Source organism: Gambusia affinis, linkage group LG16 (assembly GCF_019740435.1).
Source record: "Gambusia affinis linkage group LG16, SWU_Gaff_1.0, whole genome shotgun sequence".
Classification (NCBI taxonomy): Eukaryota; Metazoa; Chordata; class Actinopteri; order Cyprinodontiformes; family Poeciliidae; genus Gambusia; species Gambusia affinis.
Genome location: NC_057883.1, coordinates 25,261,351 through 25,286,243, shown reverse-complemented (window position 1 = coordinate 25,286,243; position 24,893 = coordinate 25,261,351). Strand labels below are relative to the sequence as shown.

The following is a 24,893-nucleotide window of genomic DNA, read 5'->3' as shown; positions in this document are numbered from 1 at the left end:
GAGAGAAGTCAACTCTACACTTTCTCCTGGTTTACAAAACTGAGAAATTTGGCTATTTGAAAACACTTCCAGTATAAAATTGATAAAAACTTGATCATTGCTCGTCTGGGTGGAGTGAGTTGCTCTTCATCTGAAACTCGGTTGGTTGTTGGGATTTAATTCGTCTGGAAATCCCACAGGGTCGAAGGTCAGTCCTCCACCACACTGGGAGGTAATTCCCACTCTGACCTGTAGGGGGCTCCAATTTGTTTTCCAAACAGATGTTTCTGTAGACTCTGCCCTGAATTACAATCTCTCTTTAGATTTGTTGTTTAGCTTTGTGTTTTACCTCAAGTTGCCTTCCACAACCTGCCAGCTATTGTTTTTAAGATATGCATCCCAGCTGAGATGATATCCTAATTTGTGGCTCTCTAGGAAAAGGAGTTTGAATATGCATGACGCACGTCTTCAAATAAAACACACCAGCAGTCCCTTAAGAAATGAATAATTAATGCCGAAATGAATTATGCAGCCACATGACCAGGAGTTGTCTAGCATAAACCAATTAAGTGTCATGGTTGGTTCAATCTCTAGTTACCTTTGCAGAAATAAGAATAAACTGTTTGGAGGGTTGGTGAAACTGTAGAAGAGTAAACAATGGAAAACTTAGTTGCACAAAACGAAGTAAGAGACAGCTGAAACAAAAATATATATAAAAAAAGAAGTAAAATAAGTGGTTATGTGATTTTTATTTTTAAAAATGGAATACTAAATATCTTTTACTGAGGGTTGAGCATCAGTTTGTTAAGTTTTTTTTAAAGCACCTCATTTGCTTTTGCAGCTCTTTAAATATCTGATTGTTTGGTTAGGAAGTTGGGCAGAAAGTTTTTATTTCTGATTGTTTTTCATTATGATTATGATGGAAGAAATGTTTTGAATTTCCTCCTTTCTAATGTCTTCTTGTGACAGTAAAAAGAAAATACTTATTCATGTCCAAACTCATCAATACTTTAAACATTTCTTGACTTTATCTGGTTCAGGTGTGGCTATTTCTGATGTAAAAATATGCAGGACAACCGTTTACAATCCATTTACTTTTGCTACGTTACAGCATGTCAATGATAATGTTAAATGTATTTTTATAGCACATTTTCACGACTCAAACTGCACAAAGTGCTTCACAAGTCAAATACAAACAAGGAATATGGTCCAGTTTTGTATCATATAACATGAAACAAAAGATAAATTAAAAGACAGACAATTTTTCATCAAATAATCCAAATCTAAATTGATAATCTAGTTTTGATGATAAAAAGTAAAAAAAAAACAACAAAACAAACTTTTACATTTATTCTGTCTTTATGTTGCCTGGGGAGCTTTTATTAGTCACAGAACAACAGGTTTCAGTCAGAGGCCTTTTCAGATGCGTTGAAAGCCTGACTGCTACTGCATCACCATCCAGGAGTCTTTGAAAACTCTTGGATGACATGATTTATATTTAATGATCCTTTGGGATAAATAGCGCTTTTGAACTTTTCATCTTAAAAAATAATAATCTATCAAAGGATCCAGGGGACACCTGACTGGATTAAATAAGCAGAAATATTGTCATTTAGCCAACTAAAAACGAATACAAAACGCTGATTCTTGTTGCCATGGATACAGCTTTTAACGCAGGTTAACCGGCAACGATCCCACAGCAAGGAAGCTCACAAGAAAACAGACGGAGGATAAGTTTCAAGATGACGCCCCTCCCCTGCGGTTGAATTGTTCCCCATATTACCAGCTCAGATCCAGTTACGTCTCCAGTGGCTCAGCATCCAGGATCCAGTTAGACCAGACTGGAAACATGGCGGCGAGCCCACGGACACCTGCGGCTCCTCCTCCGACCAAAACCGTCACCGTCTACCGGAATGGAGACGCTTTCTATCCCGGGAAAAAAGTAGTGCTGAATCCCCGGCATCTGTCAACTTTCGACAACTTTATGAACACTTTAACCAGACACGTGGAGGCTCCGTTCGGCGCCGTCAGGAGGCTGTACACACCCACGAAGGGCCACAGTGTCCAGGAGCTGGATCAGCTGCAGCACGGAGGCTCCTATGTTGCAGCGGGGAAAGAACCCTTCAAGGTCCTGAAGTAAGTAAACTGGGATTCAGTTAGAGGGATTAATAATAACCAGAATACTAACTAGTTACTTTTTACTTTGTAGATTAAAAAAGGAGCAAATTCCCACCAAAAATCGTTGAAATTTTATATTAATCTTAGAAACTCAGACATTTTTAAAAACTAAAAAAGTTTTCAAAGGCAGAAGTTTTTCCAGGTTGGTTTTCTGGGTCTTTTTCTAGCAAGTTTTCTCCTTTTCAAACTCAGAAAATTTCTAGAAAAAAAAACAAAAAAAACAAAAACAAGAAAATTTCAGAATAATTTCAAAATTTCAATTGTTTTTCAGGCAATTTTTCACTTTTTTCCATAAAATTTCTGAGATGAATAAAAAAAATTCAGATTTTCCTTTCAACAGATGTTTAACTTTTCAGACTCAGAAATTTTCTATTTTTTAGATAGAAAATTTCAGAGATTAATCTAAAAAATTTCTGCGTTTTATGGAGGAAGTGGATCTTTTTTTCTGTCTTGAATGAACCTGAATGCGCCGCCGTAAAACAGGGATTTAGTTGGAATGATTAGTAAAAACCAGAGATGGGTTACATTTACTCAGTGACATCTATGTGAAGAAAAATAAAACTTTTAGGTTTATTTTTATGATGTGTTTTACTTTGCTACTCTTCCTTGAGTTAAATATCTAGAGACTCCCTGCTGTGAGTAACTTCACTGAATGAAGAAAAGTTGATTTTAACCACGAATTCTCCAGATCTGAACAGCATTCACTCCCCTACAGAACACACAAGTCCAGAAAGTAATGTTAATATTACTATTAGCTATTTTTAGGAACAATTTAATGTAATTATTTTACCTTTAATGCAATTTGTCTTCACTATATTCATTAAAACAGGGAATTGTTTACATTTCCATGTTGGACGCCAGGTTTGAGTCAGTATTTGTATTTTTCTCCCAGCTACTGTGGGATAGCCACCATAGAGCCGCAGAAAAGGAAAAATAATCCGGTAAGAACAAATTTTACTCTTTGGTTCAGTTGGATGATCCTGCTGGTTCATCATGTAAAACTGTTTTCTTAAAGCTGCTGCCATATTTTGAAGTTTCACAGTCAAATTAAATGTTGAAGAAATGCATCTGGACTAATAGGTTGAAGTATTTTTAGTTGATGTTACTTAGCACTTGGACAGCCTGGTGGTGCACATGTGATGGTTTTAATGCAACAATGGGGTTTGACAGGTTGTAGGTTTAAATCCAACAACTCAAAACAAAAATCCAAATTCTGTGTTCCTAACCTTCCAGTCACTGACATGAAACCTGCACCAAGATGAGGAAACAAAGCTAGTTGTTGTGTTTACACATAAAGAAATCCAAGTGTTTCATCATGATGCATTTAATGAACCTAAAAAAATAGGATATTTCATTATGTGACCCTGATTCTTTTGCGCAGATTAAACCTGTACCTCACACCAGAGTAGTTGCTTCGTCTCGCTGGAGGAAAGTCAAGGATGGGACTTGCACAATAAAGTGAGGATTGATGTGAGGACTGGTTCCAGTGTCCTCCCAGTACAGTGACTGGTAGCTTATTTCAGGGGTTTTTGTTTTACAGTGTCTTCAGCAACGGAGAGCTGCGGATTCCTCCGGCTCGGGTCCGGATCCCAAAGCACACTCTCAAAAACTGGGACCGTGTTTTATCCATGGTGACGCACAAAGTGGAGCTTCGAACTGGAGCTGTTTACAAGTAAAACCGATCACTGTGACTTAACCGAGTGTGAAGAGAGCCAAGAGATACCGTTTCTTTTTTCTTACGGCATTATGAATTTTGTTCCATAAAAAAGTTGACTTTAGTGCTCAATATGTTGCTGCAACACAGTTTGAAGCTACTCAGCAGACTTTTCAGTAAAATCAGTGAAGCTCTCTTGATAATTTCTCAGTATTAGTTTTTCTACATTTTTCAGTTTTATTGTTTTATTAATTCAAAGAAAAGCCACTTTTCACAAAAACAAGCCTCCAGACTTTTTGGTCTCTGCAAAAAGGTGTAAAACATTTTATTAAATACCTCTGCTCATATTTCTCTTTACCTACCTGAGTTTACTCATATTTCTTCCATCAGAGGTGTTTATGCCTTTTGCAAGAATATTTGAGTGACAACCTTGTATGGATTTGAAAAGAAAAAGAAAATAATTGACAACAATTGAACACCAGGAATCTGTGAAGACAAGCAGAGAAAACAGGAGGGATTGTAAAGTTCAGATTTTAATACTTTTTGGTTCTCAAATCTCAAGGCTGTGATTATTTACATTGTTAGTGTACCTCTTCCTCTTTTTTCCTTCCACTTAACTTTTCATTAAAAGGCTAGGATCAGATTTGATGACTCATGTTTGAGACTCTAGTTACTAAAATAAGAATGACTGCCTTTTAAATGGGCAAAATTAGTCAACTAGTGTCTGATTGTTGGACCTGAAGGTTAAAACTATTGTGAATTATGATCTATAATTTATTTATTTACCTTTTTTTTTAAACTTTCCAGGCTTTGCCGGTTAGACGGACATCCTGTCAGCGGACCTTCTGAACTGGAGAACAACCAGCATTATGTGGCAGTTGGACCTGAAAAGTTCAAACCTCTCCCATATGAACGGTGTGTTCTCTGAACTGTAGTGGAGAAAAACTGACTCAGGTGAAGGAGAAGAGACGCACCAATCAGATTCTCCCTGGCCGATATCGATGATGTCATGTGATGTCATTCACAACAAGTAATCTGAATGTTTCAAAGCAAAACACAAACAAAAGTTTTGGAATGGCCTAGTTAAAGTCAAGAGATCCTGAGGCATAAACGTTCCAACATGGCTAAATTAAAATAATTCTGCAAAGACGATTGGACAATAAAACTGGTTGGTCATCAGAAACACATATATATATATAATAGTTGATTTAATGAATAGTTCAAAGCAAAAACACAAAATCAAGCCAAATATTTTTGTCTAGGTATCTTAGTACATTTGAAATTTGACAAAAGTAACTTCCAGTAATATTAAGGAATTACTGACTTAAAACAAGCTAATTTATCTTGCTGAAAAGTGACTCGTAAGTTAATTTTTACTTTATAAAAAAAGATCCAGACAAGAATCTAGACTGAAAATACTTGGTGAGATTTTGTGTTTTTGCAGTTTATAAAATAATTTAAATTTATGAGTCTGAAATCGTCCCATTCTGATTCCTTGGTGCGTCTCCAGTCTTTTGCCAACAAATGGATAGAGGTTGTTTTTCCATGACTGTGTCTGAAAAACGGTTTTCCTTTTGCCCCTGCAGCAAAGCTCTCCTGCTATCTGCTCGAAACAAAAGACCTGTAAATAATACGGTGAGTACTCCCACTTCAAAGTCCACTCTGGTTTGTTTGCTTTCTCATAAAAGGTGAAGCTGATACGGTCTTCCCCCCACGTCTGACTTCTGTTTATTGCTGCAACACCTTGGTAAAAATCACAACCCTGTGCACACAAAGCATTTCAATTAACATTTCCCACCTTCTTGTGGGGGCGCGATTTGTTATGAAACAGAACTATCATCAATCACTGTCTGCAAGAAGCATCCAGTTACCGTCGCTTGGCACTTTGATGGGTAATCCCCAAAAGAGACAGGCTGGTCCACTTGATCAAGTGCGGTGAGGCTTGGATCATACTGCATGCCGCGGTGGGAAAAAAAAACACAATCCCATTCGAAACTAGAACCAGGACAATTTGTTTTGTGATTAAGTAGGCAGTGAAATGTTTTGAATCCATGTGAGGATTTGCTCTGCTGTGGGCCTGAAAAGAACACCAAATCAGAGGTTAAAGAGGAAAACATGCCCAGTCAGCAGGTTTCAGCGCACATGGCCCCTCCTTCCTGTGAGAGACGCGTCTGACATCTGACTTTTCTAACCATGAAAGATGGCAAGACTGTTGCAGGTGCCAATTTTATTAGATGGAGAAAAATTCCCCTTGCCCTTATCTGTAGCAGTACCTTCTGTTGAATGTCTCTCTGCTCACATATATGGATTGATATTAGCGCTGTATTAGAATGAGCTGAAGTGTAGACGCTGTAGTAAGATCTCTTCATCATGTTGCAACCGTCCAAGCAGAAAATAATCAATAAAAACAACTTTGTCATCAAAATAAACTCATAAAATAACCTAGAGCTCAAAGTGAAGTTGCTGCTGTTCCTCCAGTTGCCAGTAGGTGGAGACAGAGACAGATCTATGTGATTTCACTGCAGCAGCCCTCAGCAGGCATGGTGCTGCTGCAGCTCCCTTCTCTCTGTGTCTCATGAATCTGCAAGCTTGAGCTGCTGGGTTAATAAGAATCTTCCATAGGGGGAAAATGCTGGCAGCAAAAATGACTTGCTCGCCCCTGATCTGTCACTTGTTTAGCTTGCTGATTACACAGCCCTTTATAGGGTCACATCTATCGTTAATTTCACTTTGACCTCACAAAACAACAGCAGTCTGGCTGGAAATGGCAGTAAAAGCATCCCTTAAACACGCTCACTGGGGCTGCGTTAAATGTAACCTTGCAGCCTGAGATGCCGTCTGTCCTGCCGTCTGTCCTGCTCTGACTATCTCTGCAGGAATGACGGCCGTTTGGGCCGGACAGTGGAACGGACATTTTTAGTTTCACTTGACTTGAATGAGTGGAGATGTGAAGTAAAAGGATTTGGGTGCAAAACAGAGAGAAATGTAGAAACAGCACCAGGTGTTTTCCCTGCTGGTCAGACTGGATTTAAAACGGACAAAACATTAACACAATAATATTATTGTTTTAAGACCATTTCAAGTACTATATTGATAATGGAATAATAATGTTTGTCCTCTCAAACACTAATTAATTTAGCAAAGAGTAGATAACACTGAAATCTTTAATATTTAATATTAAAAATAAAACACAATAAGAGTTTGTAAAAATCACTGAAATGTTAATTATTACATCACTTTGTTTTTCTCTTGATAGCTTTCAAATATTAATAATTGTAGAAATACATTTAAAAACAGTTTGAAATGGTTTCAAAAAACAGAAATTAGAAACCAAAACCATCAATAAAATGGGTTGACCATAAAAACTCATCAGATCATTGAAATTATTGAGTTCATTTTAATGGGGTAGGGTTAGGGTCACTTTATGTGCTAACTGATAAATGGCTTATTGCAACGGCAGCAGCTCACAGTGTTCATGAAGAGAACATGTTGAAGTTCAAAGTGAGCATCAGAAACAGGAAGGAAACTGATTTCAGGGATTTGAACATTGTGACAGATGAACTTCTCACTAAATCATCTCAGATTTACAGAGAATGGTCTGAAAAGAGAGAAAGTCAGAGGAGAATGTGGAGATACATTTCTGAACGTACAACAGGCTGAACCTTGAAGCAGTTGGGCTACAACAGCAGAAAACCACAGTGGGAGCCCCTCCTGTCAGCTAACCGCAGAAAGCTGGAGCTAGCATGGGTAGCATGGGTACAAATCCATCCGAACTGGACAGGGAGAGACTCAAACATCGATGAGTTGATATCAATAGCAACATTCAGACAGGAAGGTCAATATTTGGCATAAACATCATGAAAGTACAGATCCCTCCTGTTATTATTATTATTATTATTATTATTATTATTATTATTATTATTATTATTATTATTATTATTATTATTATACAAAGCTCATTTTTCTGTACATTTCTGGGTCTCTACTGCTTCCAGAATCAGTCCAAGCGCTAAAAAACATCCAGATGTTTTCTGGCAATAAGGGAACGTCTTTTGGTGTTTGGAAAAGAAGCCCTTTCAAAAGCCTCATTGTTATTGAGTCACAATCTGCTGAGGGTGCTGCCCTTCAACTAGCAACCCAAAGTTTTATATAAACCTGCTGTACAATGGCTGCTGCAGTGTTTTGTTGTCAACTTGCCATTCAGAAACCACTGGCTGCGTTCTTGTTGGTTGTGAACGTGGCTCTACTTCTGCTTTTCAAAGATGTATAGTTGTTTAATTGCAGCCATTTGTATAAAGTATGAGTGCAAACATTGAGTTGTGGGGAGCAGTAGGGGCGTGGCCAGCAGGAGATCATTTGCATAAAAGTGACAGAGCCCTGAAACGGCTCATTCTGAATAATATGCATGTTTTGTAGACGAATCCCAGCTCGTTTAAAAGGAACTTAACAAGTCGCCTTTAAATCTAACTCTGAAGCCAGGCAGAGAGAAGTTGGAGTCATGGGTATAATCCTTGCCCATTACTTCATGCAGTAGTAATCATAATGTACCTGAAGCATGTTGTAAAAATAATCCACAGAGGTTTCCTGACCGTCCAGACTTTCTGTCATCGGCGACACTTTACTGCTGCTCCCCTTTCCTCGGCTCCTGGCGGATGATGTCAGCGGTGAGGGGAAGCAGCGCGGCCCTGAGGGAAGCGGTGCCTCCTCGCTGCTGCCAGCATGTCTGCTAACTGTGAAGAGCCTGGGAGTGGCTCCCACCGATCCCACAGCAGCACGGCTGGAGGCCGGTCGGCCCGACTGTGTGGGACCTCCGTTATCCCCCGGCTATCAGATCACCCTGTCCTCTCGTTGACTCCTGTTCTCTGCTACTTGAGAGAACCACAGATTGCTTTCTGCTCTGCCCTCCCAGAGACCCTGTTTGTACTAAGTCTGCTGCAGGCCGGGGTTTCCTGATCACAACATCGTCTGCTCCCACCGGACCCGGAGCTGCAGATATGTAACCAGAAGAGAGGCCGCATCACTTCAGCTTTTCCACCGCCGTGCCTCCACTGCTGTCCCAGATCTGCTCTGCGTTTTTTCCCCTTCCCAGCGCTCTCCCTGAGTGATGAGCCCTGATTCAGTGTTGATTTAAATGCTATCTATTTACATCTCATCACCAGGCTGTCAGAAAGCAAAACAAGCTGATCCATATTTGATTGGCCCGATGTGATTTGACTCGGAGCTTCATGGTGACGTTGTCTCACGTTAGTCAGTGAGGAGCTGAGGTTGGAAACCCGAGTTAGAGTCTGAACTTGTTAAGGATTCAGTTTTAGCACTTTCCCAAGCCCACTACGCTGTACTCGATGGGAAGACAGTGACTTATTTAGGGAAGGGGAGTTAGAGGGTGTGGGGGTCGAGTTGGAGGGTCAGGATGAAGTGTGTGTGTGTGGGTGTGTGTGTGTGTGTGTGTGTGTGTGTCTGAGGGAGGGAGGTGGAAGCTTAGCGACACAACAACCTTTTCAGACGTGCTATATTATCAAAATATCAGATATATAAGCTAGTGACCAAACTAAGGTTCCCTTGATGTAGTGACCCCACCCCCCCACTGACCCCCCCACTGCAAACCTACAGCATGAACTCAATTTCAACTCTTCTTCTCTAAATACACCAAGCAAACCTCAATCTCTCTTTTTGTTGCTCTACTTCTCTTCCTGAGTCCACTAACGGCTGCAGGAATTCAAAGGAATATCAACAGACGTTGCCTCTGCATTAAAGCAGACAAACAAGTGAAGAAGCAACTGGGCTTTTCCCCAGACTCCATGTTAGTGAGCCTGCAAACAGCAGAGCCAGGAGTGTATTCTGGTGGAGATCAGTGCAGCGTCCCCTGAGCCAGCTCAGGGACCCCGCCGCTGAAACACAGAGTTAGCTAGCTCACCGCGTTCCAGTCGGTAAGGGAGACATCCCTCACCTCGCTACCTACAGAGGGGAAGAGGAGCCTGCAAGGAGAAAACTGTCTTTTGTGGAAGCATTAATTCAGATGTGTACCCTGCTGTCTGAACATCAGACTCAACTCTCCCTGCTTTTCCTCTCCTCCTCTCTCACTCCTTCACTCTCCCACTGTGCAGCTCACTCCCACCCCCTCCTCTCCTTTTCTGTGTTTTGTTTTGCTCTCCTCCTCCATCAATAACCTTCTGCCGTCTACTGCTGAGGAATAAGTTATTCTGTGCAACTCCCTCCCTTTTCCCTTTAAGCTTGTTTGGATTTTCATTGTTTGATCTGGTTTGATAAATAAGACAAATGCGGTTAGAAATTCACGCCTGCCCCATTCCATCAATAAATGATTTGTTTGCCACACTCCCAGGTGATTGATAGGTTGAGTGTTTGTGATGTATTGAAACCAGAGGAATCCAATAACACTAGAACATGTCAGCTCATGAAACACTAAGGTTAAAGAAAAAAAACACCTAATGCAACTAAAAATGTTTTTAGTCTGAATAAGTTTTCAGACTGGATTCCCTATTAAATTGTCTAAAAGTTGTTTCCCTCCAACCAGCTAAAATTTGCTCTTTGTGATTTTCACTCATGAAACATGAATTATGAGTTTCTGCTGGTGAATATCACTTTTTGGAGTCACAGTAACATATTTCCATTAGTAAAAACTAAAAATGTGTTGTTGTCAAAGGGAGAATAAATCGGTTTGTTTGTTGGTTTGAATCTATGAAGCGACGTACAGGATTATTTCTACACCATTTTTAAAGTTGAATAATTAACAACCAGAACAAAATAACCCTAAATATGTTTGAAGTCAGTTGTGAACACATCTCTGCTAATTTTCATGTGTAGTGTTGATGCTGACTCTGAAAACATTTAGCACACTTAGCATGGTTGAATTTAGCGCTTTAGCATTAGCTTCTGCTAAATATCATGTTAGCATTAGCAGAACTGTCTATGACTGGTTCAGCTAGCTTCTTTGTTAGCATCGTTACGTTTCACAGAAAAATCCACAAATAGAATAAGTTCAGTTTTAATAAAATATAATGAAACAGCTGTTTAAAAAATGAGAAAATGAAACATTTTTAGAAATCATTTCATTTTGCATTCTTGGCTGAATCATAGAACCAGGCTGGCCAGCTCAAGTTGGCAGGGGAGCAAAGCGTCTGTCTTGGTTTTTCTACTTTATAATTAAGAGTTTTGTGCTGCTGCTCCTCCAAGCACCAGAAGTCCAGAAACATTTTTATGGCTATTTCAAGATGACCGAACATGAAATGAGCCCATCGGTCCGTTTGTCCTGTCAAAATGTAACCTAAACAAAAAATCAGACGTGATGCCAATTTAACCCATTTCATCACATTAAAACACACACAGGCTTCAGTAGACATCTTCTGTTGGATTTCTTTCAACCACACAATTTCTGATTTAGTTTCTGCTATTTTGCCAACAACATTTCTAAGACAGGTCAGAGAGAAGTCAGAGGAAATGTGTTTTATTCTGGTCTCATGTTTTCTGCGCTGTGTGCTCAGGTATGCGATAGAGAGGACCTTGAGCTCACAGTCGGGGGCAAGATGAAGGAACGTGCAGCCAAGACGGAGCGAGTCAAACAGCAGAGGAAGGTGTCCAGAAAACCAGCACGCGTCACAGCAGGAGGTAAGCAGAGCTTTTCACTAGCAATGGTTTGCTCTCCAGAGTCCTCTTCCTCTGTGTTTGTTCCTTCATCACAATCTTCTTCACTATGATTATACTTACAGAAACCTGCTGCCTTTTGATTACAAATTTATATTATGAGTTTCATTTGTGCACGTGTGCATCACTGTACTTTCCTCTTTGTGTGTGTGAGAAAGAAGGAAGGACAGAAAAATAAATCCTCTGAAAGGTGAAGGAGATTCCCAACCTGTTCTGTGGGTCCAAACAGAACATTTGAAATTAACACGACTTTTCCAGATGAATATTAAACAGAACGAAGCTTCAAAAGCTGTTAAAGAAGCTTAAATCAATCGGCCACCTTATGGGAAATAAATCCAAAAAATCTTGTTGGAGGCATGAAATGCTTTCATTTTCTCAGGATGCAGCAATTATTATAAAACATTGATAACACTAAGCTGGTTTAATAAGAAGTAAATGTGATTTTTTCACTATGGTGTAACTTCTTGTAGTTTAAAGGCTTTGGTTGTCATTGAATTGAAAGAACAGTGTTGTTATAATTTAGAAATAATAAAAACACAGAAGCTACAGAGCTGATGATCAAATTTAACACAAATGTGGAACTTTATTCAACTAAAGGTTTATAAAACAGCCAGGTCAATTTTAAAGGTTTACAATCTGCCTAAAAATTAACTTCCAGGAATCTAAATGTGCTGAAGATTTTTAAAGTTAGCACAGATGCTAAAGTGCTAAATGAAAAATGAGCTCTGCTGTTAACAGAACTGCATCTGTTAACCTTTAATTAATGTGTTAAACATTTCCAGTCAAGTTTTTATCATGGTCAGGATAGAATATATAATATAAAACTTATTGTTTTTAGTCAGTGTTATTGTAAATTATATGGATGTCCAATTTTCAAAACCAATTTGAAAACAAAATAAAATTCCTGATAAAACTTTAAATGTATGTGAAGTCAGAAATGTTGAGGATGAAAATAAAGATGCAGGTCAAAAAAACAAAACAAACAAACAAACAAACAAAAAACTACTGAAAGCAGAAAATAAAGTTAGTAAAAACCTTGATGTCGCTGAAGTTTCCTTGGATGCAGGAGAGCAAAGCAGAGCTTCAGTCTGTGGTTCAGCACGGTGGAGGATGAATGGTGCTGTGGGCCAGGATCCCAGATTCACTGAAGTTATGAAAGGAGTAATAAAGTCAGACGTCTAATAAGGTTTGTTGAACAAAACGTTTTGCTCTGAGACCAGAACCTGAAATGAAAACCGACTGAACCGCCTGAACAGAACAGAACCACAAACCACAGAACCAGAACCACAACCAGAACCAGAACCAGAACCAGAACCTGAACCTGAACCAGAACCAGAACCTGAACCGGAACCGGAACCAGAACCAGAACCAGAACCTGAACCGGAACCGGAACCGGAACCTGAACCGGAACCAGAACCAGAACCAGAACCAGAACCAGAACCAGAACCTGAACCGGAACCAGAACCGGAACCTGAACCGGAACCAGAACCACAACCAGAACCACAACCAGAACCACAACCAGAACCAGAACCAGAACCAGAACCTGAACCGGAACCAGAACCAGAACCTGAACCGGAACCGGAACCAGAACCAGAACCAGAACCAGAACCACAACCAGAACCGGAACCTGAACCAGAACCGGAACCAGAACCGGAACCAGAACCAGAACCGGAACCAGAACCTGTACCGGAACCAGAACCTGTACCGGAACCGGAACCGGAACCTGAACCGGAACCAGAACCAGAACCGGAACCAGAACCAGAACCTGAACCGGAACCGGAACCAGAACCTGAACCGGAACCAGAACCTGAACCAGAACCGGAACCAGAACCTGAACCAGAACCGGAACCAGAACCGGAACCAGAACCAGAACCAGAACCGGAACCAGAACCAGAACCAGAACCAGAACCGGAACCAGAACCAGAACCGGAACCAGATGGACTGAACAAATAACCAAACAAGCATCCCAAATGAAGTGCAGGAACAGTTTAACATTTAAAACGTTGGCACTGATAGAAGGATTTGAGAAACACAAATCTTTAGTAGTTTTGGTCTCGTTTCTAGAATAAATATTTCACTGACAGAAATAGAAGCTGGTCTGTTAGTAAATAATAATTTAATAATTTAATACTTTAATACTTTAATACTGAATATCACTCATTCCACTGTCAGATCATTTCACTTATTACAAAACATTTTTCCCATAGCAAAAGTGAAATAATCTGCTAATGGAACTAGAAACTCATTTAATTTAAAATGGTTTAGTTTGTGTGTGTGTGTGTGTGTGTGTGTGTGTGTGTGTGTGTGTGTGTGTGTGTGTGTGTGTGTGTTTTCCTTTGAGTTTGTTGTGTTTTATTTTGAATATTTAAAGTGTCTTTCCGTTCCAGGATTACCTGTCCTTTATAAAATTTCAGTCAGTCTTTGAACTTGGTTTTTATGCTATTATCATTTTGTTATTTGAAAATTGAGTCAAAACAACAAAATCTTCATTTTTCTCAATTCCTATTTGTATAATTCACCATGACAGACTCTGTGGTCGCTGGTCATGATCTTTAAGGTTTTTCCTTTCCATGATTTCTTGATGTTGATGGTTCTCAGCTTTCCTAACAGTTTTTAATAATAACAGTTCAATCATCTTTTTAGATGTCAATAATTCTTAAACAGACAAACATCTTTTCCACCCGGCTGCTGCTCGTTGCATCAGTGGGTGTTAAATAAAACAGAACCTCCATGCTGCAGACATTTGTGTGTTGAATCCAGGTGGCGCCTTGTTTTTTGGTCAGACAGTTTAATAAAATCCTCTGAAATGTAGTGAAGGGAAAATGTCCCATTTCCATCAGATGATACCAAAATGGTTTATCATTTTCACATAATACCTGGTGTATTTTCCTCCTTATAAACTACCAGGAGTTAAATTTGACATGTTGCTCATTGACTCCATTAGATCCTTAGAAACTCGCTCCTTGGTACCACCACCTGGTTCAGGACCCGACACGTCTGCTTCTCCTTCATTCTCTTGTTCTTGTGAATTTAATCTGGAAGCAGAACTAAAAATAATGTTTCATTAAAAAAAGAAACAACAAAAAGGTGCGAGGAGATCTCAGCCTCAAAGTATTGTTACAGTTTTTAGTCTCATCTCTGTGAATTCTAACAACCGCGGTTATTTATTATTAAAATGAAATCACCCGAGGCACTTCAGCAGCGTGTTTCATTATTAAAATTACACCCTGGATCAGTTTTAGCAGCTGCTGCCAGGAAAGGAGTTTGTTTACAGGAGAAAATCTGTTTAATGTATCAGAATGAGCTAATCCACTAAATCGGGAACGCTTCCTGTCTGTGGAAGGATTGTGAACGGGGGGAAAGATTCACAACGATGGCCTACATCCTGGTCCTTCCCCTCTAAATAAATAAATGGCTCTACAGCAGTATTGATCTCCTGTGAAGTTGAGCAGGAGAGAAAAAGGAAAAGAACGGCACAGAGAGAGATGGAGGGGGAAAGGTGACTGCAGAACCAGAGGGCAGACAAGTAATTGTGATTAATCCCTTTTTCCTCAGCCGACAGCGTATTTAATGCAAAAAACAAAAGAAGTGAGGTGGAGGGCGCGGCGGAGGTGCAGGAAGAGCCCCACCTGAAGGTGGACCTGCCCATTGATCAGGTGAGACATAATGAGCGCGTTAGCATTCAGTTTACCGACCTGGGAGTTAGCTCTGATCCTAAAGACTAAATGTTGGCACAGATATCGGCTCTGGGAAGGAAACGCAGACATGTTGAATTATTCAGCCTGACAGCATGTGAGGAACTGGAAAACTGTGTTTTTTACTTCATGGAGTCAGATGATAATTCATCATTATGACAAGCTGTTTATGTCCGCTAAGCTTTACCTTCCTGGTGAGAACGCCTGACTTGAGTTTATGTTTACACTAAGACTCATAAATGTTGCAGAAACACAAAACCTACAGGAAGTGCAGCTGAGTAAAGGAGTGACATGCAAGAACACACCCACTGATTTCTCCTCTTAATATTGTTTCACATTACAACCATAAACTGTGTATGCTATTGGGATTTCATGTTAGATTTTAAAGTGGAGGAAAATGATCCTTGGTTTTTTAAAAGTGCAGCATGTATTTGAAACAACAGCTGTGTTTAATCAAAAATGATTATTTATTTCCTCTTAGTTAAGTTGCTCCAAAACAGTAGATTAAGACATTCCTGATTCACATTTTATTTTCTTTTTTGCAACATTTTAAAAGTTCACTCTAAATTTGCATCACATTTGGATGGAAACAGGAATCTGAAAATTTCCTCCATGGAATCCGACTGAGTTTGAGCTGTTTTGTAAATAATATTGGTCAAAATGTTCCTCCTGTAGATCTGCCAGAAACCAGAGTGCTGACTGTCAGGCTGAATTTAAATGAGCACTTTGTAGAGTTCAATTAGTTAAAGTTTTGTAAAAGTTTGGAGCCATGTGTCACTTTGCAGTTGTTCTCTACTCACTGCTGGTTGATTTGTATTGCGGGTCACAGTGTGTACCATGGAGGCTCTCCTGTTTCCCCTCTGAGCAGGTTGAAGCACAAACAGTTGAAGAAGAGCACGAAGCCTCTACCTGCACTGCAAACAGGGAGAATGTAGACGCCACGCGTCCAAAGAAAACGAAGGCTGCAGGTTTCAAGAAACATGTGAGTTCTCTTTATAAGAAGTTTTATGTAGTTCTGTCTCACATTCAGTTCATTTTCACTTCATTGTTATGTCCAATTTTCTCATTTGCTCTGGAATTAGGTCACATGAAAATGGCCTAACCAGTAATTATGGTAATCATCATTTTCCTAGTTGTGTGAGGGTCATGCAGACCTGCTCCCAGCTCCACGGCTCCTCTAATATGTGCATAACCTGTTTATTTTGCCTCAGTGGCTCTCTGTGTATTATTACTGCAAATGTATTCTTAAGGACAAAGGAAGTCAGCAGAGTGCACCTCTGACAGGCAGAGGAGATTGTAGATATATTTTAGTTTTGTACATTCACAGTGGATGGAGTCAGAGTGAAGGTAGACGCTGATCCTGCTATGCAGCTGATTTGTGTTCGTTGTTATGGTTATTGTGCGTGGTCACGGTGATGGAGCGCGGCTGAGCCCAGCATGCAGATGTTTCTGCACAGATCTCTGCTTCCCAGAAATTACACTCATTTAAATACACTTATTTTACCCTAATAATCCTCCAGGGACAGCAGCGGCGCCGCGCCGCGCCGTGATGGATGCTAACAATAGTTGGGTGATATTACTATTCCCCGCAAATTCATTCAGCTTTGAAAATGAGAAAATATTGAGTCTTATTTAAGCAATCAATAACCTTGAACAGCTCTTTTTAATGAAAACTATAATTTCAAGTAGTGGCAATTACACCGCAGGGGGATGTTTTGGTGAGGTGATGACTTTTGCTGCTGTGTGCACTTTTGCAATAAAGATATTCTGTTTGGGATAATTATTGACTTCTGGGGCCAGTTATGACCCTGGCTAAAGACCTCATCAATACCTTAATTCATCAATTATTACTTTTGGCCTCACAAGAATGTTGCTGATTTAGACTGACTATAGATTACAGGAAATGACCATCACATGGTAGAAAATAGTAATACTATTAATAATAATAATAGTAATCATCATCATCATCTGTGGACATACTCAGCGACTTTCTGTGATTGTTTCCTTTCCTGGCAGATCTTTTAGACGTAAAGGAGAAGATGGACTAGCTGAGATCCTGAAGACACAATCCTTATAAACTTATTCCCAAACCTTGAATTGTTTCATATTTTGTCATGTTACAACCACACACTTTTCTGCATTTTATCAGGATTTAATCCAACAGACCTTCAAGTAAAAAAAAAAACATCTATAGAAGACAAAAAACTAAAAAGAGCAACAAACGTTTTTCTCCTTTTATGCTTAAATGACAGAAGTAAAAATCTAAACAGAAAGTTTTCAAGTAAAATAAAGGGGTCATTAAAAAAAGAAAAATCTGACTTTTTTCTCTGATTCACACTCAAATCTGATTTTAATCACATTATTAAAATTTTGCTGAATACAGCAACAGTTTTCAGATGAAGAGAGACCTACCTCATGTTTGTTTTTATTGCTGAATATATATTTTTCTATACATAAATCTTCTTCAGTTTTCTTCAATCAAGCCCAAAATAATTTAGCAAAGTGTTTGGCTTTCTTTCAATGCAAAACCTTTTTGAAGTTCTGGATTTACACATTTAATTCCTATAAAACTTTATAAATATTTTCAGGCCTACTTTATTGGTGATTGACAAAAAATGTCAATCAAGAAAACCCGCAATAAAACTTTTTGACCTGCGTTTGGCTTCTGCTACAAAAAGTTGGACACGCCTGCTCTGTACAAGAGGATTCTGAAATAAATATCTTTACTTTTCATTGGGAGTTGATGTCATGTCACCAGGCAGACCCTCAGTAATCTGGTGATATTAAAACTGAACTCGTCAGCAGCCCCATCGTTTAGAGGCGTGTGAATAATAACGAGTCCTACCTGCAGAGCCATGACTCATTGGTCCGGCTGAGTTCTGACAGATTTCCTCCCACCCCGCCGCTCGTATTCGCCCTGAAATGCCCCTGTACTCTGCATACGCGCATGTATATAGTAGATATTGATGACCAAATTCAATTACATGATTACATTTTCAGCCGGAGCTTTAAATGATTTATTGCGTTGAATTGAAATGCATTTCCAGACAGCACCCCGGCGACGCGCCGGCCGTGCTCGTCATATTGACCTGTGTGGTCGGGCCGAGTAAAGAATAACGACATTCAGCGTCTCTGCCAAGCCAAGATGTCCGCCGAGAGTTAGAGCGGCCAATCTCAATGACAGAGAGCGAAAAGATGACGAGCCCGATGCTCATCCATCCAGGCCTTTTCTCATGACCACCTGACGGGTCGCCGCCGGGCGCTCTGGAGGTTTCCTCTGGACTCGGTTAAAGTGCCGATTGATTTACTGACGTCCGTCCGTGTTGGAGACGTCGTCCACTTTCAGGAAATGTGAACACGGGTAGATTTGCACCTTCTTGTTGCAGCATTGTGTTTGCAACTATCATTTGTTTTGGTTTAACAGTATTGGCTGACCCATCTACCAGTCAGCTAAGCATTTTTCTTAATTAATATTGTTAGAAATGCCAATGAAGCTGGAGATGTCGGATCGATCGTCTTTCCCTTCGTAGGAATTTTGTGAGGAAGAAATCGAACCGTTATTGACCAAGGCATTGATCAATTCCTGCGCGTTCATTTCCTGGCTGCTAATCCCCTGAAGCCTGCGTCGCCATGACGATCGGCCTTGCCCGCCTGCGTCGCCATGGTGAAGGCCGCAGCGTCCCCAGTCAAGGTCAGCCATGATGGGCTGCAGACAGTGTCAGCGCCTGGCTTCCCTCAGAGCCCAGCTCTCCTCTACACCTCAGTCGGTGCTCATTAATCAGGTTATTGATTAATTAGGTCGTATAAAGTTGATTGACCAACTATCAATTAATTGATAATCAATTCCTAGCAAATTTTTGACTTTGGAAATCAGTATTTTTCTACATTTCTGAGATTGAGAACATTTCCATGTTTTTTCATTCATATTTTTGACTTCTGGAGCTCAGATGTTTCTGTTTCTTCTAGAATATTTCAGTGTTTTCTGACAGAAATCTTCTCATTTTTTCAGTCTGCAGCGGCCCAAACACAGTACTGCAGTCATCACACTCTCACCTTCCAAGCAATCAGTAATTTCTGACATGGAAGTTGATGCTGCTTGTCATGCAGCTCAACTGAATGAAGCGTTAAGTTGGTGAGAATTTTACCAAAATGCTTCAGTTCAATATAAAAATAAACTCAGGAATTTATTCTTTATATTTCTAAACAGAACAGCAGAAAGCGCATTTATTAACCCAAACTGGACTCTGTTTGGACAGGACCCTGCCATCTTTGTTTCTGTATCAACTAGCTCCACTTAAATGACCAGCGGCGCCCTCTGGTGGATGGTGGCCAAACTACAACACTGATAGAACGTTTAAATGGACATTAGTTAATCGACTGGAGCAAATTTTAATCTATAAACCATTAAATCAACAATTAATTAGAAGTGAATTAATTGTTTGCTTCCCTAAACCGGACGGAGATGTTCTGGAGGAAATAGTTCTGGTTTAGCGTTGAGAGGAGGAAGATGTGTGGCGGTGCGCTGAGGCGTTCAGCAGACAGAGATTCAAGGCTGAGCTGCTTGTCAGGTCCCAGTTTCTGTTCCAAGTGAAGTTCTGCTCTTCTGTCTTTGAATTTCAAGAAACATGAGCTTTGTCCCAGATTTACTGCATATGTGGGAGAGTATTACGAATCTGATATATCACCGAAAGGTGAGAAGGCTGACAGATTTACTGATTAGAGCTGCATATGCATGGAATATGACTAGATGATGATATGAGAATCTGATTTATGTGTTCCAGGAGAGGCAGGAGGAGAAGGAGGCGTCGACCGGGCTCAGGGTACGGTCACGGATGTCCCGCTTTTTCAAGGGTAGGTTCATCAAAGCATAAAGCCTGGGAGCAGCTCCAGTGGCGGGTCGTGGGTTCCCCTCCACAGAACCATAAAGAGAGCTCTGATACTCACCGCGTCACCAGAACCAGAACCATGTCAGAGGACCTGCAGCTCCCTCTCTGCAGGGTTTACACCGGGCTTTATGGGGACCATCTGTTTGACTCGCACTGCATCCCAACCTCACATCATTTATCCTCCTGTTGTAACTTTTTCAGTTATAACAAGAAATTTTCCTCATGTTACATGTTAAATAATCTGCCAGTGGTTGATTATTTTACCACTAGGGAGTAATTTTGATACTTTTTATCAATATTAAGGAATGTTTTATTTGAAACAAGCTTCTATGTGTTGTTGAAAAGTTACTAATATGAGTTAGTTTTGTCTTATTTCAAGTTCTAAGATATTTAACTAGAAACTTGAAGTACTTGATAAGATTTTGTCTTTTTGCAGTGTAAGCATGACAAAAAAAACATTGTATAAACATTTTGGTTTTCCCAACAAAAGGATTTTTCATCTGCATGATTTCTTATCTATAATAAAACTGCATGGTCTCTCTTTTATGCAACTGATCTGGAGAGAAGCACATCTGAAGCAAAATCGTTTGAAGGAAGAACTTTGTATCAATGGAAACTCCATGTCCTGTGCCTTTCAGTCAGTGAGGCCAATTTTATCCCAATTACCTTCAAATCACCGGCTTTGTCTGTCGGACCCACTCTGTGGTTTCCAAGTGTCTCTGAGATCCCCTGTGAGAATCCCGGTGGTGTTTAAATGAGCTGGATGTGAGGCGCTGCAGGAGGTCATCAACGTCTGCCCGTCCATCCCACGACCGCTCTGCTGGCGTGGCGACTGGACTCACCGCTTCCTGCTCTGTCCTGCAGGTTTCCGTCCCTCATTTATTCTATCAAAAAGCTGCAGACAGGAAACAGGCAGGAATTTGTATTAAACATCCTCCAATCACACTGTTTACATGCTACACATTCCTGATATTTGTATAAATTGATTGTCTGATTGACACGAGGTTGAGATGCTGCCCGGTACTCTCTGGTACCAGTCATGATTTCCCAGCAGAATATCAGTGTGTGTGTGTGTGTGTGTGTGTGTGTGTGTGCGTGTGTGTGTGTGTGTGTGTGTGTGTGTCAAATAAATCACTGCATATTATTGCTTGTAGAACTGAGGTTCACATACATACATATTTTTGTCAATATGATGATATATTGTTGCGTTTTGCTTCATTCAAAACTAGAATGAAGCAGAGAAACTAGAGACGCGTTGATCTAATTTTCTCATTTCCGATATCTGAGGTTTAGTGTTCATATCGATACCGACATGAAACAGAAAAACAGCTGAATTGATTTAAACATTTCATTTTTTAAACACAAACATGTAAAAACATCTTTAATTTGTTCAGTCAGTGCAATTAAAAATAAAATAAATCATGAGCTGAAGGTGACAGAAACATTTATACTGTATATATATCATAATATAATGTTTAATAAATAATAAAGAATGACATCACTCAGAGCACAAAGCATAGAATTATAATGAATAGATCTGCCCTTATGGGTCCTTCACATTGTCACTGATATCTGGTCTAGAATTTTTTTCAATATCAGGAAAGATTCAGATATTGATACTTGATTGGTGCATCTCTGCTTACACTGCAAAAACACTCAATTTTACAAAGTATTTTTGTCTAGTTTCTAATCCAAATGTTTTTGTACAATCAAAAAAAGACAAAACTCACTTACAGGGTCATTTTCTGCAATATAGGAGTTTGTTTTTAAGTCAGTAATTCCTTAATATTGACAAAAAAAAAAAGAACTAGTTCCACTGGGGGATTATTTCATTTCAAAAATGGAGAAAATATCTTTTTATAGGTGAAATAATCTGCTGGTGGAACTAGTACTTTTTAAGATGAATATTAATGAATTATTGATTTAAAAGGAGCTCCTATTTATTGCTAAGAAACTAGATAAAGATACTTTGGTGTTTTTGCAGTGCAACTGGAAAGTCAGAACTGAAGTGGAAAGAAATGCAACCTGCTGCCTGCTTGGCATGAAAATACCAATATTTATGTCATATTTCATACCTGGATGAAAACAAAGCTTTGTCTGCCCTCAGAGTTTTGGCTCTGTGTTTTTTTCCTACACTTCGCTCCAGGGGCTCCCCATCAGAAACAGCAATACATTCAGTTTGGCTCAGGTTCTCCTTCAAAAGTTATTGGCAGCAGGTACAATGGCCCTATAATTTATGAGAACTGTTAAGGCCTCTGACAGAAGTTGTAAAGCATCTTGACTGATTGGGTAGATGTGAGATGTGTGCCGTTATGGCATATTGTTACCCGTATGCGTGCGCGACATGCAGATAGTTCTGCGACTTCCCCTGTCACAGATAAATTACTCCACACAGTCAAATTAAGTTGTTGTAAATCACCGGCGGACCCGAGAGCAGTCCCCAGTGACGACCTTTACGCCTCTTTGACTTTAACTCTTATTTATGTTAATCACATCTGTATTATACTGATGGTAGAAAAAAAGCTACAGAAATGGAGAGCTTGATATTAAAAAGTTGTGATAAGTCTGCTGCTCAGGACTTTATTTTAAAATGTTCTCTGATCTGTTTCCTTTAAAATTCTGTCTCATTTCAGGACTAATAAAATTGTGACGCTTTCTGTTTCGGTTGGTGCACCTTTCAATTTAAGAGGTAAGTAGAATATTATTTTTATCAGTAAGTATCTCTCAGTTTAATTTTAGACTAAAGTGTTTCACATGTCAGCAGCATCAAACAGCAAAACTCTCAAAACATTATTTAATTCAAATAAAAAGTAACTTTGATTTTAAACAGATTCTGTTACACAGACTGATGAGTTTTAAGTCAAACTCAAATCGGACTTTCTAGGAAATGTAGAATATTAGAGAAGCACCTTTAGTTTTGTTGTTACATTGTTGTTACATTGTTGTTACATTGTTGTTACATTGTTGTTACACTGCATATGCAGTTCTTCCTTTTGTGTGTTTAGCTAGGATTTTTTATTTCAGTGTTAGTCTTCAGTGTTTGGTTTCATCAGATTCTTTGTTTCCTGTTTATTTCATCAGCTGTTCTGCGTTTCTCTCATTAGTTTTTCCTGGTTGCCAGTCATCCTCCCTCCCAGTAGTTTTTTTTATTTCTCCTCTTGCGCTGTAAGTCCTGGATATTGCTCTCTTTTATTCATAATTCCACGTCATTTCACATCATTTCCTTCCGTTCCCGCCTCGTAAACATCTTCATTTGAGAGAGAAATGATTTTTATGGCCATGTTATGGTTTATACAATCAGGAGGAAGACTGCTGAGCTGACAGTAGTCCAGCAGAGGGACACCCAGTCAGTGCTGCGTCACATGCTGCAGCTGGAGCGTTTACACACACACAGATATCCGGACATGAGCTACAAAGTAGATCAAAGTAATTAGAGTACAAATACTCTGAACTACTGTATCCTGATCTGGTTAAGAGGAAGATGAGCACAAAAACAAAGATGAGTTAAAGTTAGCTTTTAAAAGGGCAGCATTATGTTAACATCAACTTTTTAAAAGCTTTATATCATATTATAAGATTATTCCCTATAATGTGTGTAATCAGTCTATTTTATGGTAAAACTCAAGTTTCTTGTTTCAAATTGAATCCTGAAATAAATCAAGTTTTAGATGATACTCTGTATTTTATGTTAATCCAACACATTTTTACACCATTCCAGCTTTAAGATCTCTTTAAAAACAGCTTAATGAAAGTATTTATGTTCAGTTCAGATTTGTTGGTCCACTACGTTTCCTCCTTAACATTCGTTCTGCTTTATTCTCCCGACAACAGAGTTTTTATCCAGGCAAGGACCAGCTATCATCTGTCACTGATGGTCTTTGCTAGCTGCAGTAAAGTTAGTGGAAAATGGAGGCTTTTCCCTCTCATTCATCATACACGTGTCATAAGAGGCCTTCGATTGTTCACAGCTCCCAGCAGCAGTAAGCCTCTTTTCCACAGTGAAAAATAATAAGTTCCAAAGGTGTTCCCGCCGCCCGCCGTGTTCCCCGCCGCCCGCCCGCCCGCCGTGTTCCCCGCCGCCCGCATCCAGCGCGCCGCCGTCCAGCTACACTTTAGCTTTGATTGTTCTGCGTTGGGCTTTCAGAAAGCCAACCTTGTCCGCAGAGCGTCCACTGCAGACCGGAGCCGTTGCTTATTTCCTCCAGGCAGCATCAGGCCTGGTTTTTATTTTTACAGTTCTTCACCATGCTGTGAAGAGCGTTATTCATAATTCATCATACAGCACATCTTGTGACAGCACCACGTCTCGGCTCCGCTTTAATTTAACGCCTGTTCTTTTCTTCTTCGTCTGTTGTTGACTGTGGTCAGAGCCAGGGCTTTGATAGCAGCGCTTCCTGTAGCCAGGGCCTGGCCACTCAGTGTGCGTTCTCTCTGCTGCTTTGTGTTTCCCACTTTCAGAGTTGCAGACGTCGTAGGAGAGCTAAAGGCCCGACGTTCTTGTTCTCATCCTTGTGCGGAGGCTGGCGTCTCGTCGATGAGACAAAACCACGCTATGAACCAAATAAAAACGTCTCGCCTCTTGACAGCCCCGCTTTGGATATATGGCCTCTTATTTCAGTGAATATATTGCATAATTATGTGCTGTTATGAATATTGCATGCAGCCTCACACTGAGCGCATGGTAAGACGCCTAATTGCAGAGTTTAATTATTTAGGAGCAAAGGTTTCTGTTTCAGTTGGTGCACCTTTCAATTTAAAAGGTTTTGGGAGAGAAACTTTTGATCAATTATTTTTCGTGGTTTTCTGATGAATTATTTCAGCGGGCTTGTGTCTAATCAGCAG

General features: G+C 39.8%; 1 protein-coding gene across 3 annotated transcripts; it reads left to right on the top strand.

Moving 5' to 3' along the window:
* Positions 1–1,626: 1,626 nt before the first annotated feature.
* LOC122845886 (doublecortin domain-containing protein 2) lies at positions 1,627–24,649 on the top strand. Of its 3 annotated transcripts, XM_044142416.1 has the most exons (12): positions 1,627–2,115; positions 3,050–3,098; positions 3,539–3,615; positions 3,698–3,829; positions 4,619–4,726; positions 5,398–5,446; positions 11,311–11,434; positions 15,026–15,126; positions 16,034–16,147; positions 19,947–20,016; positions 22,685–22,740; positions 24,510–24,649. In XM_044142416.1, exons 1-11 carry the CDS (start codon positions 1,829–1,831, stop codon positions 22,699–22,701), a joined length of 1,128 nt encoding a protein of 375 aa, XP_043998351.1. In that variant the 5' UTR covers positions 1,627–1,828; the 3' UTR covers positions 22,702–22,740; positions 24,510–24,649. The 3 variants fall into 3 exon arrangements, with proteins under 3 accessions (XP_043998351.1, XP_043998350.1, XP_043998352.1); XM_044142415.1 differs by lacking the exons at positions 22,685–22,740; positions 24,510–24,649 and having other exon boundaries at positions 19,947–20,505; XM_044142417.1 differs by lacking the exons at positions 19,947–20,016; positions 22,685–22,740; positions 24,510–24,649 and adding an exon at positions 17,182–17,262.
* The last annotated feature ends 244 nt before the right edge of the window (positions 24,650–24,893 follow it).

Excerpts from the sequence above, each read along its gene's own strand:
- LOC122845886 (XM_044142415.1), top strand. The coding sequence starts at position 1,829 with ATGGCGGCGAGCCCACGGACACCTGCGGCTCCTCCTCCGACCAAAACC. Across the intron at positions 3,830-4,618 it reads CGAACTGGAGCTGTTTACAA|GCTTTGCCGGTTAGACGGAC; the intron begins GTAAAACCGATC and ends TAAACTTTCCAG. Across the intron at positions 5,447-11,310 it reads AAAGACCTGTAAATAATACG|GTATGCGATAGAGAGGACCT; the intron begins GTGAGTACTCCC and ends CTGTGTGCTCAG.